The sequence below is a fragment of the Numenius arquata genome, chromosome 2 (genome assembly GCF_964106895.1).
Source record: "Numenius arquata chromosome 2, bNumArq3.hap1.1, whole genome shotgun sequence".
NCBI lineage: Eukaryota > Metazoa > Chordata > Aves > Charadriiformes > Scolopacidae > Numenius > Numenius arquata.
In genome coordinates, this window is record NC_133577.1 from 36,050,680 (window position 1) to 36,067,109 (window position 16,430).

At 48.1% G+C, this 16,430-nt stretch overlaps 1 protein-coding gene across 2 annotated transcripts in view; it reads right to left on the minus strand.

Annotated features, from left to right (window-relative positions):
* Positions 1-341: 341 nt before the first annotated feature.
* The window catches only part of LOC141479442 (uncharacterized), a 60,585-nt gene continuing 44,496 nt past the window's right edge, over positions 342-16,430 (minus strand). The window contains exons 4-5 of one of the 2 annotated variants that reach the window (XM_074168622.1): positions 15,401-15,454; positions 342-2,696 (exon numbers count right to left, since the gene is read on the minus strand). In XM_074168622.1, coding sequence (XP_074024723.1) covers positions 2,568-2,696; positions 15,401-15,454 — 183 coding nt within the window. In that variant the 3' untranslated portion in view covers positions 342-2,567. The remainder of the gene's footprint in view (positions 2,697-15,400; positions 15,455-16,430) is intronic. The other variant, XM_074168623.1, reaches the window with a different exon arrangement.

Consider the following 16,430-nt stretch of genomic DNA (forward strand, 5'->3'; position numbering starts at 1 on the left):
GTAAGACTTACTGAGGCTAAAATTATATGACAAAGCATATACTTAAAAGCCAAAGCACCTTCTTGGTGAAGGAAGCACCAGCGAGGGCTGATACGCCGTATCAGGGCTAGTCTCAAAGGAGCACCTGTACAGGGAGCTCCTCTTACATGCAAAGAACCTGGCTTTCACTTTAGAAAGGCCCTGATTAGTTTGTTTTCAAAACCATTCTCCTGCAGAAGTGGCTTGGGATTTGAGTGCCTGGGACTGGCAGTGCTGTGTCACAGCTCGCTCTACTCCATCCCCTCCTATACCCCTGCCCACAAACACCCAGAAGATGGCAACACATGAGACCCACCAGAGGTGTGAATATAGCAGCTGTTACACTTTATTTCATTGTTGGTTTTTTTTTTTGTTTGTTTGTTTTCCTTCAGATTCAAAAAGAAAAGACAGAGAAAAGTTACAAAAGTACTAAAAGGCAACAATATTGGCAGGACATCCCTGTTCCCCGCTCCCGCCCGGGGGGAAGGCAGCCTGCCGCATCCACAGGCTGGCAGAAATGAATCTCTGGGGCCAAATACCTCAGCAGCTCTCACTGAGCAAAGCCTGAGGGTGCAGGGCCACATGGGGGCTCCTGCCCCAGCCATCTGTACAGGGAATGTGCCTCTTCAGAAAGGTACCAGGCTATGGCTGTCCCTTCTCCTGAGCACAGGAGTTTGGTACAAAGGGGTGACGCTTCCTGTCCTGCACTGGTCAGCTTGATCTGGCAGCAGTAACAAGGCTGAGGTGTGCCATCAAAACAAGATAAGCAGAGTCTCTAAAGGGGCAGGAGGATTCAGCCTCTGTAGGAAGAAGGGACTTCTTGCAGGGACCCATGATGCTCTGCCAGAGGCACCTCGCCAGCAAGCCCAAGCAACCCCTTAGATGTGGTGCTGGTGCAGGGGGTGGCCCAGCTGTGATGGCCTGGAGCCAAAGAGCAGGCAGAGCTGGGACAGCATCAGGGTATTGTCCCCTCACCGCCTTGCCCAGCCGCTCTGTCCGCCTGAATGAGGGGAGGTTGGGGAGGGAGGAGGGCAGGGGTGAGGGATTCAGGTCCCCAGGCCTAGACAGCCTTTGGGCTTTCCCCAAGGCTGTCAATGAAAGGCCCAGAAAGCATCAGTGAATGCTGGTTCACTGTGTGGCCTCCTACTGGCAGCTGGACTGACCAGTGGTCTCATCCAAAGAGCAGCATCAAAGACCTCCACAATGGAGCAGATTTAAAACCAAAAATTATTTTATATTACTCACAGTTGCTCCCCTTGACCCAGACAAGAAGTAAACTACTCACTCCCCCTTGCAATCAGCCAGAGACAGGCTCAAGGTGGGGAACACCAAGACGAAGAGGTTATTCTCTCCACCAGGTGCAGCAAGGGCAAATGGGGTTCCTCTGCCACATCGAGAGGCAAGAGCTTGTCCCATTAGCTGTTGCCTTCTAGCCCAAAACACATACATGCCTCAAGGCCAGATCCCAGTCAAACTCCAGTGGTAGCTAGGCCTAGCATGGTCCTAACTGTCTTAGGACTGTCTATGGAAAAAATGTCCTACAGCTTCACCCAAACTCCCCTTCTGTTTCTTCTACCAACAGGTGGCCATAAAACAGAGACTTCTTTCTCCCACTCCATGCTACACCTGGGAATACTTGTTCCACTGCTACAAAGGGGGGGGTCTACAAGAATTTAATAGGTAGCATAACAGGGGAATGGAAAGCTGCTGGAGACGTTAGATTTGGTTGAGTTTGGTGATGCCAGTTACCTTCATCATCACGTTAGAGCAGCAGGGTACTGGGTCAATGCTATGGAGAAGCACTGGATATCCCAGAACACAGCCTCAGCAGAGAGGAGAGCCAAGAGCACAGAGTCACCCCCAAGTTCTTCTCTCTGATGCTGAGAGGACTGAGGGTGGGCACTGCATTTTCTACAAATCTCAATCCCAATTTAGATAGTATCACTGAGTTGCCAGCTGGGACACACAGCTAGATGTTAACCCTCCCACCTCTCTCTCCTAGGGTCTACCACTCAAGAGAGCTTGAAGTGGATGCAATTACAACAATCCCAGAGAAGGATCTTCTTGCTTTGCAGGCAGCCCTGCACACCTCTGTCTCCAATCCTGAGCTCACTTCTCAGTGGGAGAAGGGTCAGGTCTATAGCAAAGCACTGTAGACCCAGGTACTCTTGGGAAACTGACTGGACTTGGTTTCACACCCTGATCACTCATCCCTGCTGCCACATAGGCCATAATAGCCACTGAACCCCTTCAACTACCGCCATCTCTGTGCTTGACACTGCCTTGGTGGCTGCCCTTGCAGTTTGTGGGCCTGACTATTTTGTTTTGCCCTGAAAGACAAAAATATCTTCCTTTGCCATTATTCAGATATGGTGATGGTATGAAAACAGGCACTGCTGCAAAGCCATATGCTTCCTGCTGCCAGAATTGCAAAGATGTGTCATTGTCCCCTTCTTCTCCCACCCATCCCCTTGGGTATCACCACCTCCCCTTCTCCCTGCCAGGCAGGTGGTTAGTTGACAGTTCCTGAGGTTTTTGGAGAAACTCCTTCAGTAGGCACATGACGGTTCTTCCACTGGAGCTATCGGGCTCAGCGGCTTCAAGGTGCTGAGGGAACGGAAGGCAAAGGTGGATGGATCATACACAAAGTGGGGCGGTGGGCGGCCTCCATTGATGCTCTGCAGGGGAATAAAAAGAGGGACGAAGTCAGTGCTCATATAAGCTGCAAATGGTGATGTTCTCGCAGCAAGTGCTTTGTCATGTCCCTCTCTTGGTACAATTACACCTCCTTGAATTGATGGTCATGCTTGCACTTGCAGTAAATGGCACTAACATAAGCAGTGAAGCACTCTGCTCCTGCCTTTGCTCCTACCCTTCAAGAAAAAAGCATGCACACCTCCCCTCCAGCACTGAAGTCCCTGGGATCCACACAACCAGGACCCATGGCGCCTGTAGCCACTAAGTGAAACAGGATATCCATGATGCATTTAGAGTTTCAGAGCCAGAACAGCATCATTGCCAGAAGGTATCACATGGAGAAGCTAAATTCAGATTCACTTGGCCTTGAAGGAGGATCTACTACACCTTTAGAGCACGGAGATAAACCAAGTCATCTCTGAAGACTCATTTTCTGTCCTATTTTTCAACTGCTCTCCAGTAAGGAATTATGAATCACCCTTTCTTAATCTATAAACTCCCAGACACATTGAAACTCTCCAGAATTTTGGCTCCAGACTCCACAGTCCAACGTTTTCTTTCTTTATGCAAGCAGAAGCACCAGTGGGGCAGCTGCTTCACCAACACTCTTTAGCCAGGAGAAGAGGTCACCCTGCTCTATGGGCCAGCAGAGTGTTTAATCATGATCCTGCAGAGTTCATTCCCCAGGGATATGCATGAGCTACAGAGTGCCACATGCTGGGAAGTTCAGTAGCTCAGAAACTCATGCAAATGTCCCCTACCCTCTTCTCACTCCCATCACTTCTGGGAAGGGCTTTACCACCGTTTTCATGGAGGTTAGAAAAAACCCAGTGAGAGGAGATATGGCCTGGGCTCTGGTGTTATGTGCCTCCCTGCTGCCTCTTCTAGGCCTTTCCTAGCAAGACCCATGGTTTCCCTTGCTCATCCTGCACTAAGGGACTGTTCTTCAAAGAATTACGCTTTTTAGGAACTATTACCAGCTCTGCTGTCTCCGGTTAGACAGAGGTTCATTTTGGCACTTCAAAGTCAGGTCCATCAGACAGCTGCAACGACATAATGGCATGGCAAGGTGATGTTTTGATTCCACCTGCCTGTATCCTGGCTGGGTTTTAACTTGTCATCACAGGACAAGCACACACAACTTTTCCCAGAAAGCTGCTCAAATGGTCAGGTTCACCCAAACAGTCACACCAAATTAGAGAGAGCTATGGAAGTGTCCAAGCCAGGCCCTGAGTGCTGCAGTCACTGAGGCAGGATCTGGAAGCCTCTGCCTCTAGGATCTCGGTCACAGCTCAGCCCCCTTGGGGCAGACTTCATGTCAGAAAGGGCCTCTTTAAAAGCCAGTGTGGGCAGCATGTTCCTGCCTAGTTGGTACCTCCTTTGCAAATTAAGATGGGCACTTGAGAATGGAAAATGCCAACATGGTGCTTGGCATCAGCTGTGCCTGGAGTTTCAGCCAGCAAATCATGCCCTGCTACATCCCCCTGACACCTTGGCCAGCAGCATAAGAAACAAGAGAGGCAGATTTAAGGGCCTTTACTCAATAGCCACCTGCTGTGGGGTTATATATGGTGTGTGCTCTGGCAAGCCTCAGAGCTGGAGGGTAACATAGCAACCCCTATTCAAAGCTAAGGGGCAGAATAAATCAGCACATTTGTCCTTCTCCAGAGCAGAGAAGGTCCCCCGCCAGTGCCAAGAGGGAACGGGAACAAAGAACCTGGCAATCCCCTCCATTTTGAAATGCCAGACAGGATTAGGGAAGGCAGCTGAATCAGTTCATTTCTGGTGGACGGCAGATGGAGGAGAGGCTGGGGAAAGACGGGTCCAGAGGACAGACGAAAGTCATCCACAAAACTCACCAGGCTTTGGGTGGGAAGGCACCCTGGGGTTTCACTCTGGGTCTTCTTCTGAGGCCAATGTGTGGGGCAGAGCGCCTTCCCAGGGCACCATGAGGGAGATGGGCACAGAACAAGGGCTGAGGTGAAGGACAAGGTTGTGAGAAAACACAGGAGAATGCAGAGATTCATAGGTGGTCAGGCAGCTGCAAGTAAGGCCAAAACTGAACCAAATCATGCCTCTTCATCATGGCACCTCTCAAGTACCCACAAGACAACGGCTGGCTTTCAACAGCACAGCCATCACAACAGCAGGTGAGGGCAGGGTAAGGAGAGCCCTCTGTCCAACTGTAGGCAGTAACAGGAGAGACAGTAATGCAACCGCCCTCATTCATGGCAACACCCTGACCAGTCTGCAGTCATTTATAACCCTGAGCAGTACGGGTCTGTCTTGCACCCACTCCATGACTGACAAGGCAGCACCTCTGCTAGGGACCTTGCTGTAGGTCCCTAGCACTGTCACCAAATCACTCCGCTCTCTCCTTGCAGAAAAGCATGTTTTCTTTGGAGCCTGTATCCTGCTCTAGGGATGACCAGGCCTGATCTGGCTTAGTGCACAACACCATTTGGGATCACAGCATGTGGTGGTCTGGCTCTGATGAGTAGCACAAGGCAAAGCTCTGTAGATGTATCCCCAGAAAGAAGACGGATAAGGCTGGCTGCCAGAGAGGGCAACACATTCCTCCCACCCCGTCATTTGGGCCAGCTGCCTCCCTGTAGTCTGGGCAAGTGTCCTAGCCAGCATGCCCTTCCCCCTGGGCGCCCAGCACCAGCCTGTGATGCCTGGGACATCACTTTGACTACTGAAGGCTGTTAAGAGTTGCTGCTGCTGCATCAGGCCCCCATGGAACTTGCCATAAACCTGCCTGACAGCCCATGATGAGCAACCCCAGGCCAGCTCCTGCAGAGGCTCCTCGGAGCGCAAACACTCCACACTTGACATTAAAGGCTGGTGCGTTCACTCTAATGGCATTTGGGCAGCTGGGTAACTCACACAAAATGGAGCCTAATATGGGCCCTGTGCTAATGGCAATCATTAACCAGAGCCCTCAATTTGTTAAGCAATGTATTTACACAGCTGGAGAAGGGCCTGAGATACAACACTCGGCTGCCAGCAGGAGGGCGCACACGCTCAGATGCACACTGTCACACACACACACACACGCTCACTTGCACATGTTCACCTGCTCTCACACACCTCAGATTCTCCCCAGTACACCTGCGCTTCACTTGTGCACACCCCTCCGTGCACACACAGACCTCCTCTTGACTTAGAAATCACAAAGAGAGCTGTCCCCACTCATACAAATCTTGTCTGCTCACATCATAACTCAACCCAAGCAAGGCCTGAACTCTACCACCATCCAGGGGACAGTCCAAGGGAGCACTGCTCATCTCTTGCTTATAAAACTGCCTGGAGCAGAAGGTAGTTTCAGTGCCTGCAGACACTCACGCTGCCTCACTGCACACCTCATTTGAGTTAGATGAGCTCCTAAGGGAGCTGACCTGTGTCACACGCATTTCAAGCAACTATGCGCAGACCACCTGGGTCCCACACACTTGTCAGCAGCCAGACACATGCTTCTTCCCTCATATACACATGCCTACATACGCACTCTTATAAACCTGTGCTGTAGTCACCAATTGCATTATCACCTTTCAATACAGGTGGTAAATAAGCAATCAGGTTTGAAACACATTTGAAGCAAATTATCAACGCAGCACACCTAAAGATGGTACAGAGAGGGCTTGGATACAGGTACCTCAGAGAAGACCAGTGACTAAACACCACAGAAGTAATGCAGAATTTCAATCTTATTGGCAGCCCTCAGAAAACAGAGAAACAGGCAACTGCTCCATAAATCATAACATAATTGTATGTTTCAGCAAGGAGAAAGTACATGGGAAGAAGATAAACAGGTAAAGGATAAATATACTAATACAAACCCACATTCCTCCAAGAAACCCCTCCCTTACTCCTATTAAGTCTGTGAAAATATCCCAAATGCAGATTGTGAAATAACTTAGTTTTGGACTCATGATCCCACAGAAGCGCGGTTCTCATCTTCAGACAAAGCAAAAGCAAGCACAGCTCCAAGCGTGCTTTCAGCTGTGGGAATGACAATCCCCACAGGAGGGGGGAAATGAAGTTACCTAACACAACGACATCTTAGACGGGAGTGGTGTGCTAGGGGTGATACAAAACTAAGCCCTGCTTAATACTCTTTGGTCCTCTTTCATAAGAGCTCTGGTATCCTGGTGGGATTCAAAATCGGATCAGCTTGCATACTCTGACAACCCGTCCCCTACTCAGGGCCAATCCAGCACAGGAGTCCCTTCGTTCCTACCCTTGGGCCCCGGCAGTTGGGAAACGCTGCTGAGCTCCATTTAAAGGATGCTACTTTCCAGTGGTGGACGCCTCTCAGTGGTGATTGAATGATCCCTTTGCAGTCTGTAGACTCACTTGTTAAAAGTCCTTTGGGATGAAAGGCACCATGTAATTGCAAGTTGTAAAAGCACATCCGATTCCCACCACCACCTTGTGTAGAAAGGAATAAATCCCCGGAAGAGCCTTGGCAAAGAGGGATGTCTGCCTGCGATGCTGCCTGTTAGTGAGACAGCCGCCTTGCCCAGGAGTGGACAGAGCCAGAGGTAGATAGATATTCAGGCCGGCTACAGAGGGAGTAAAGGCTGTCAGACTCCACGGTGGAACATTTACAGGTACACTGCTTTAATTCCACTTTGTCCTCCTTTCTCTTACCCCTGCCAGGTGGTTAGAAAAGAAACTGATGACACTTCAACTTCGATGTGTGAAACCATCATCTGTGAGCAAGGGAAGGGGACCCTCATGCCTACTCCTAGCTACGTCTGTAATTCCAGACACAGTTCTGACCAAGCCACTTCCCATCATCTGTGCCTCAGTTTCTGCTGTGCATAATACATACGCCACTGTCAGGCAGCCAGGATGAACTAATTGACATCTAGGTGTTGCGACCTTCTGAGGAGAGGTGAATTCCTTTCAATTACTGTCTCGCTTCTGGCAGTCTTCAAGAAATACTCACTGACAAGCAGGACCAGCTCCTCCAGTGGAGCAGCAATTCACATTTAACTGCTTCTTCATTAACTCCAATAGGGCCTCCAACAATTTATTCTAGTCACAGACCTGGAACAGCTCAAAGAATAACTTTTCAAAGGCAAACCCCTTCCCTCCTAGAAATTTCTCCTCCATCCCCAGTTTCACATGCAGTTTAATTTCAGGGGATAGCCAAAAGATAGGCCATGACAGAACTTCATTTTAAGAACTCTTTTCCCTTCTCTTCCAAGAAAAGGAGAGGTAAACTCCGAATGCTGTTCTGACAAGAAAAACAAAACTTTGCAGTTAGCCCTGTTTTCCCGTGTTCTCCATTATCCTTCCCTAAAAGGCTGAAAGGCCTGTCTTCAGCCACCAGCATAAGGCTGCCTAACACCTACTTCCTTCTATGCAACCACATTGCAAAGAGCAGTTCAATAGTTTACAAACACATCCCTGTTCCTCTTAGAAAGGAAAAAAAAAATTCAAAATCTATCAAACATTTGCAAATGTGTGTGCAGAGTTGTCAGATGGCAACTACCAGACTTAGGGAAGTGCCACCACACCGACAACACAGAACTTTTTTGGAAGGTATACTTCATAGGCCTAGCAAATGCTTGCTGGTCACTTGCCCAAAAGCAGAAATAGGCCAATTTCAGTTACGGGTCCTTGCTGGCACCAGTGTGATAAGCCTTTCTTCTCCTCTCTCTCACACATCTTTGATATATGTCTTTGAGAAAGCTGCCTGCAAGCTTTGATTTTACCCTTCTGACAATCTGAAGGAAGGAGGCTGCACGATGATTCGATCCTTCAGAGGGGCAGGTTGCCAGCGGTCCCTGGTCAACTTGGGGAACTCACCACTCCAAAGAAGATCATGCTCTGAAGGCCACAAAAACCTCTTAGGAACAAGTCAATGAACCCACATCCCCCTACTAGTGAACTCTGTCTTGTCCCCACTTTCTCTCCTTCTGATACAAAATGGCCTGTGCTTCCTGGCACACACCACAGGGTCTGTGTGTGCCTGAGTAGGAGAGGACACAAGATGAGCTCTAAGCAAGCGCACGCGCACAGGCAAGACACGATCTGGCCCTAAAACTCTCAACTACATCCGAGTAGAGTCCTTAGCAGTTTTGGTCTGTACACAAGTGACACTACCGCTTGCCGTGTCGTCTCCTTCCTCCCCACCTTCCCCTTTCCAGCCCTCCCTGTAGGCAGGAACATCCTCCCTCCAGAGGGATCACAGCTGGTTGCCCTCAAAGTCCTTTCAGGCCAGGAACCCCAAGTACCATGCTTCTCACACAGCTGGCGCGTGGTGCATACTTGGGCATGTGCAGCTTCCAGTTTGCATGATGCCAGGGCAACCTGATTCCCTCTGGCCAGGCAGGCTGGCACAGAGCAACATGCTGCTTTCAACTTAAAGGGAACCCAAATTAAAACTGCAAAGTGAGTATTAATTACCCTGGCATGAGCAGGCTGCGAACGCATGCTGACACAGTGAGCTTGCCCCTGGACAAACCGCCCCGGCTGTTGAAGCCAAGCACAGGAAGTGGGTGTATTATGGGAGAGGTGTGTGGGAAAAGAGGATTACAGCTCTGGGGACTGGGAGAGGGAATGGGTGCCAGGTTCCCACAGCCATGCGAACAAAGGGGAGCAGAGAGCAACACTAGTGGGCCTGGATGCAGTGGTAAAAGACATGCCCGATCTGCCATCTTGAACTTGAAGCTCTGCCAGGAAACAGTGCCAGAGTTGCTGTGACATTCTGCCATCCCCAACCCCTCTCTCTGTGCTCCATCACTCGATGTGACCCAAAAGTCACCAAATCTGTCCCCCTCTCTGTGAAACATGCCTTGCCATTTCCAAGCCCCCTTGAACCACAGTGCCACCAGCCACAGCCACCATCGATACACTGGGCAGCCGGTCACAGGGCTGCACCTCAGTCCTAACCTCCTTTCTACCCTTCCCCACCTCCCCATTCTTAAATCAGACCCACAACCTGCATCAGAACACAAAGCAAGGATAGCACCGAAAATAGGACGTCAGCCTCCTGACTCACCAGCCACTCACTACTTTTGCAGTGCTGTCTGGATTACAGACTCATAGTCATTCCACAATGTCTATTCTGCAAGCACTTACATAATTTAACGGGTAATGGCAGGAATACATGAAAAGTACATGTATACATGGCAGGAATTTATGAAAAGTGGGGAGCAATAAAATTTATTTTCTTGAAGGAAGCAGAAGAGAGAGACATCACAGTGTGTCTTCTGGCTCTTATGGACAGGCTGAAGACTGGTTAGCCTTTGTCATGAAATCCAATAAAAGCAATGCTACATAAAACAATGTCTGGAGCCAGATGTTTGGGATAGTTTTTAACAGACAGAGGTGTTCCCACCTTGGCTACACTGGATCCTTCCCCACACTGAGGAAACTCTGGACAAAGTCATTTGTCAGGAATTATTCAGACCAAAGGCTGGGGTTCTCCAGGGCCAGCCATCACCACAGAGACCTTCAGCACGCAGGTCAGTGGCTGGGTTGGGAGGAGCACAGGGGGACCTGGTCTCCCCAATAAGCAAGTGGGTATTCATGCTCTCACTTAGCACAGGACTTTCTCCATTTTGCTCAGCAGAGGTGTACCCATCAACAGGAGACAAGAGAGAACTCCTAGGGAACTGGAGTGCTAAAATCTCCATGACGGGCCTCTGCCCAGCAAGTAACACAAAAATGCAACTAGCCAGGGAGGTTAGTCTCTCCTGTTGCTTCTAAAGGGCAGGTTCCGGTTTAGGCACTTAGTCACGTACTACAGACAACCAGGAGGGTTTGTCAGATGGTTAGCAAGCTGCAGTTTGGGATCTCTGCTGCCTGAGATGTCACAGTTGTTTAGACTGCATGATATGGTATGAGTAAGGACACAGCTGAAGAAATGCGGTTTGAAGATCAAAGCCCAGATTTCAGTTCTCCTCACACTGTCTCTCTTTGGGCAAGTCACATTCTCTGATGGTTTCTCAGTTTAACTCACTTTGAAATTGCAATCATGGTATTTATTTGCCTCTGGGATGCTATATTTAGCAATGCTTCCAAAGCACCTTGGGAGCCTGTGATGGAAGGGGCAACATATATATGTGTATATATATGTATGTACAGACATACAAAGAGTCTTCTGATTTCTTAGAAATCTTCACTTCGTGCTATGCAGCCAGAACCAGAGGTTTGCACCAATACTGCTCTGTCACCTAGTATGCCTTGCATTTGTGAATAGCTCAGGCATCTGCCAAGAAGGTTCAGGCCAGCATATCTCCTGCGCAGTTCCAAGCTGAAAAGGTCCCTTGTTTTAGGAGAAGAAAACCCAGCACGTTTCTGCAGTGGCTTTTTAGGATGCAGATGCAAGAGATAAGAGACAGGGAAGTCATTCCAGGGATGTGGCCCCTGTCCAAGCAGAAGGTGTTCTCAACATTGATAAGATCAAGGTAAGAGCACAAGAGGTTCATGTTCCGATTTAAAATTCTTATTTTTAAATAGCAGAAAACATCTCTCTGATCAGCCAGGTTATCAGATTGGCCTTGAAATCCTTACTGCCTTCTCTGCCTGTCCCAACAAGAGCTCTCGAGAAACCCAGGGGCTTGCCAGTAGTGTCTCCTACCCACCTACTGCTGCTGAGATAAGCCCAGCTCCACCAATTCCATTCAGAGACTACATGTAGGAGTTTGTGAAGGAAAAACAAGAACAAGACTAGATGTCAGACTTGTAACCCTCATCCTAAGACGGCCTGGAGAACTGAAGGCTTGTGGTATTATAGAAAGACTCTGGAAGATGGGTCTCTGCATTCAGAGCTGGCTACAGCTGACCAAGCCTGGTCCAGGGCAGAAGCAGTTACAGCCTGCAAGCACACACACACAGACGTCCTCTTTCCAGCACTAAGGAAGTGTCTCTATGCACCACCCAACTGCACCACACAAACATGCTCTAGATGCTAAAATACCCGTGCACATACATGTATCCCTCACCTACACCTAGTGCCTTGCTTCCAGTTACAGACATTACACTGGCTGACACTTTGGGGCATCAGTGACCAAGTCTGCACACACACATTGCCCACCTTACTGTGCAACACCCATGTAGGCCCATGCCTACCCCTCACCTTGCACTGACATGTTCTATGCTACAGGTATCTTATGAACAAATTCATATTTCATATGCATGCTGTCACCTCTAATTTATATCTGCTTGCCTGCCCGCGTGGCTGATTCTCCTGTTCCATTATCCTTTACTGGGTGGGGTGGGGGGGGAAACAGAAGCGAGATTTTTTTAGTATTATTTTCACTGTAGGTCCTGACCTCTCACAGCTGCGATTCCTGAAAACATTTCAAACATGACTGAGCTGCTGCACATTTGGGAAGTTTATTAATCTCTCTGCCTTAATCTGTCTAGGTTCCTAAACTTGTCACATCACTGTCCCATCATCCCACTTAAGAGGAACTGCTGAGCGAGTGGAAAGGCTGTAGCCTAACACTGCCTGAGCTGGCCCACGGGAAGCTGAAGTACAGGGAACAATGACAAGGTGACACCTTAGTTTTAAAACAGCACGTGGAAAAGCAAAATCCAATGTAGGTCATCCACTTGAGAAAAATTCCCAAGGACCATGAACATTTCCAAGGGCTGAAACTGTGTTTCAGTGTCAGAGGGTAAAGACACTGCCCCTCCATCTCACCTTCCCATGAAAGACTCTTCCAGCAGAAGAAGGAGGAAGAGCATAACTCAGATGATGCATGAGAGTGCAACAACTTGCATCCTGACGTGCCAGTAAAGCCCCAAGATGTCAAGGCAACCAAAATATCAGCCGTCAGGAGGGTATTTTTAGAAGTATGCATTATCTCACAACCACATGAGACACTGTCCTCAGCAAGAACGGGATAACAATGTTTCATTGGTGTTACTAACAGGTAACTGTTGTCATTGTCCTCACACAGGAGGGAATAAGCATAATCCTTCCTCCTTCAAGATATTCAGCAGCAGGATGAATATCTTGAAACTAAGGGGAGAAAGCAGGAATCCTTGCTTCAAATCCCTGGCATAAACCATTAGATAGCCTGCCCGCTCCTCAGATCAGTTCACTCACCGCATTTCCATCCAGTTGTATGCTGCCTGGATGTCGCTGCCCACCTCAGCTCAGAAAGAGGACTTCATGCTTTTTACCTATGCTAAAACAGGGGCATCAGGGCTTCTCAAGGCTACAGCGACACAAGCAAACTGGTTCACGTGGTGATGTTTCCTGTTCAGACATGCAGACAGTTGCCTGGTTCCTCCTTTAACAGCTCATCAACCTCTCTGCTATGAGAGACCTGACTTCATTTCTTCCACCCTCACCACCATGGCAAAGTCCCAACACTGAACCTGCGCTGGCAGACCCTCAGCAACAGAGAATCAAGCCTCTCACCTTGCCTCCTGCTATCATCCTTACAAAAGGCCAAATTCCGTAGGGGCTTAGAATAGCCCTCCCAAGTGAACTAAGGTCCCTAGTGTGCTCTGACTCCATTACTAAATGCTGGGCAAGAGCCAGAAAATCACAGAATAGTTGAGGTTGGCGGGCACCTCTAGAGATAGACAAGTTAAACTCCCCTCCTCAGAGCAGGATCAGCAGGAGCACGTCATCCAAGACCATGTCCTGGCATGCTTTGAATATCCCCACAGACAGAGATTCCACAATTTCTCTGGGCAACATGAATTTCCTGTGTTTCAACTTGTGCCCATTACCTGGGCAACACCAAGAAGGAACCCCATGCCAAGCACGTCTTACTGGCTGGACTGAGATTTCGTTTTATATGATGAGAGCACAGCATCATCCTTCAGAGATACTGACCTCTCTCAGCTGCTTCCAGAGCTGAGGCACATTGGCAAGGTATTCTGCCAGGGACTTGCTGCCTCCTTCCTAAGCTGGGTACGCAAAAGTGGGTATTTGCAACCACTTGAAAAATGGAAGCAAAAATGCTCCTTTACATAACAGCTCTGCCACCATAGAGGCAACAGACCAACAAGAGACTGGGAAGTAGCATACGCTATTGTCATGGAAACCACGTAAGTGCCTCAGGTAGAGATGCGCTGTCCCAACTTGGCAAGGTGGGCCAGAGAAGCATGGATTCTGTGCCATCTGTCAGAATGGTGTGCTCTCAGTTTCTGCTGCTTATTTTAGTGTGAGCTGACTTGAGCTCAGTAGGGAGCAAAGGGATAATACTGCCTTTCAGACTCTCCAGGGACACAAGAGTAAGCTGCAATAATGAGCTCAAGGTGTCAAGAGGAAACCACCCCACCGAGGTGTTGCTGAAACCCCAGAGACTGGTGGACTGCCACCAAGCAGCACTGGAAATAGCTACAGTCCAGGGACACCCAGAAAAAAAAAAAATCAAAAGCACATGGGGCAGGGATAAAGGAAAGTGATAAGTTGCACTAAAATATTGTGGCAGGATTAGACTGTCGGTAGGTCTGAAGGACAAGCACAGTCTGGGGAGAGCTCATGAGGCACAGGAGGAGACAGCTCCACTGAAAACAATCCAGGCAGGAACACAAGAGAATACATAACAGATCAGGATTAATTGTGCAATCAGAAGTACCAGGTCACTGGGGGGCTGCTGGATGGCAGGACTGAAATGCCCAGGCAAAAGGCATATAAGGAGTTGGAGATATACCATCCAGCTCTGCACAAGGCTCTAGCCAGCCCTACCTGCTCCTCCTCCTCCTCTCAAATACCAAGTTCACCCACAAAGCAGTGATGAGTAGGGGCACCCAACAGCATGCCCGTAACAGTAGCACTTTTAAGTACACAAAGGCATCTGTCCTATTTCGTTCTGGGCAAGGTGTAAGCCCTGAAGGATCCTCATCTGCCAGTCATCCCTCTTGCAAGGCTACAGTTATTGCAGTGAAAGTAGTAGTTTTATCACAAAGGATATATGTTTTCTCCACCCTGACCTGTTTTTGCCTGTGTATTGCAAACGTGGAAGATCATAATGGGGCTCGGGACTGAGGCACTTGTTTTGGCTGCAATGTGCAAGGTCACAAACTCATCTCCCACAGCACCATACAGAACTGACCAAAAGAGAGCCAAGGTACCCACAAAGGAGACAGGGCTTGGCTGAAGAGTCCAGGAATGGAGTACTAGAGACAGACTCAAAAACTACAAGCATGAGAGCTGAGCGAACCTAGCCCTGCTAGGCTTGGTGGGCGCTCAAGAACAGGAGATGCTCAGACACTGCAATGCCATCCCAACATCCAAGCAATCTAGCTCACCTGCCACCATCCAGTTCTGCAGACATCAGTGCAGGATGCAGTTAGTCTGTTTTCCACAGCTATCCACCAGTACCTATCATCCCTACCAAACACCACTTGTTACCTCAGATCAGCACTTCCCTTGTTCAAGAAGGATCCAAATGACACCCTACAGGACAGCTATGCATAACTATCAGCTCATAGCAGGGGATGTAGACTTCCAGTGCAAGGAAGCTTTGAACGCAGTCTTCAAAATGGAAAAGCCAATGTATTACTAGCCTCGTCTGCACCCAACCTAAACTGGAACTACAGTCTATATTCCAGACTAGCAATTTTTGTTATGCAGCTGATCAAGCCATAGGAAGCCTCTGGAAATAATCTTCTGGGTGTAGATGTTCAAAGAAAATCACCACATTTAGACATATGTGGAAAGATAAAGGAACTGCACCAGAAAAGGACAACTTACATGAATTTTAATAACTCTAGTCTTCGCTCCACAATTCTTCTTGAGCAGCATCTTCTGAAAGAGAAGTAGAATCCAGGGATTAGTAGCAGTAGCACAAGGGAACAGAGAGAGGGAGGTTGTAGGGAGTCTCTCTTCATCAATATTTAATTAGCAAACAAGACAGATGGATAGTTAAGTGAAACATGAAAGACTAAGAATTACCAGAGGTGGCCATCGAGTAATCAACCTAATCTGAGACTCTCATCCAGCCTGCACAGAGTCCTTTGGCAGTGGCTGATACCCTGGCTTTCAAAAGGAAGTACAAAAAATTGCACAGAGAAAGAGATGGAACAACTGCCTAAAAGGAAGTTTCTTCTTAATTTCTGCAAATTAGTGGTTAGACTCTGCCCTGAAGAAGGTGAATTTATCTTCCTTTTATGAAGAAAAAAAATAGTCTAATGTAAATGTGGATGCTCCCATTATTTAACAGTTGTTTTTTAATTCTAAATACATAAACATAATGAAAATAAGGTAAAAAGCACCTGCCTACAGTCCTAAATCCCTTTGCCATATACTGTAAAACCCATTAAAGTTGTCATAACACATGAACCGCACAACTTGGCAAACAGGATATACTGAAAACACCAATTACTCTGTGTAACTACAGAAATAAACAGGTGAGTTGCAGCTCTATCCCAGTTCTGAGGCAGCGCTTTGAAAGCTGGCAAGTGAATAAAATCATTCTTTCCCCTCAAAAAAATTTCAAAAAAAACACTCAAAGTGGAAAAACAAGGCTTCAAGAGAACGGTTTTTCCGTAAAAAATACTTCAACTACATTTTTCATAGTGAAAAACTTGGTGGTGGAGATGTGTCACAAAAACTTCTCCATCAGTTTTTGAAAGAAATAATAGATTTCCCTAGTTCCTGACTGTTTTCTACCCTTTTCCAGTTGGAAAGCTGTGTGAAGTGTGGGAAAACACTCCCTACACACACATGCTTTAACAAAGCTACTGAAGTGCTTTTCAGATTAAGTTCTTAGCACAGACCACCT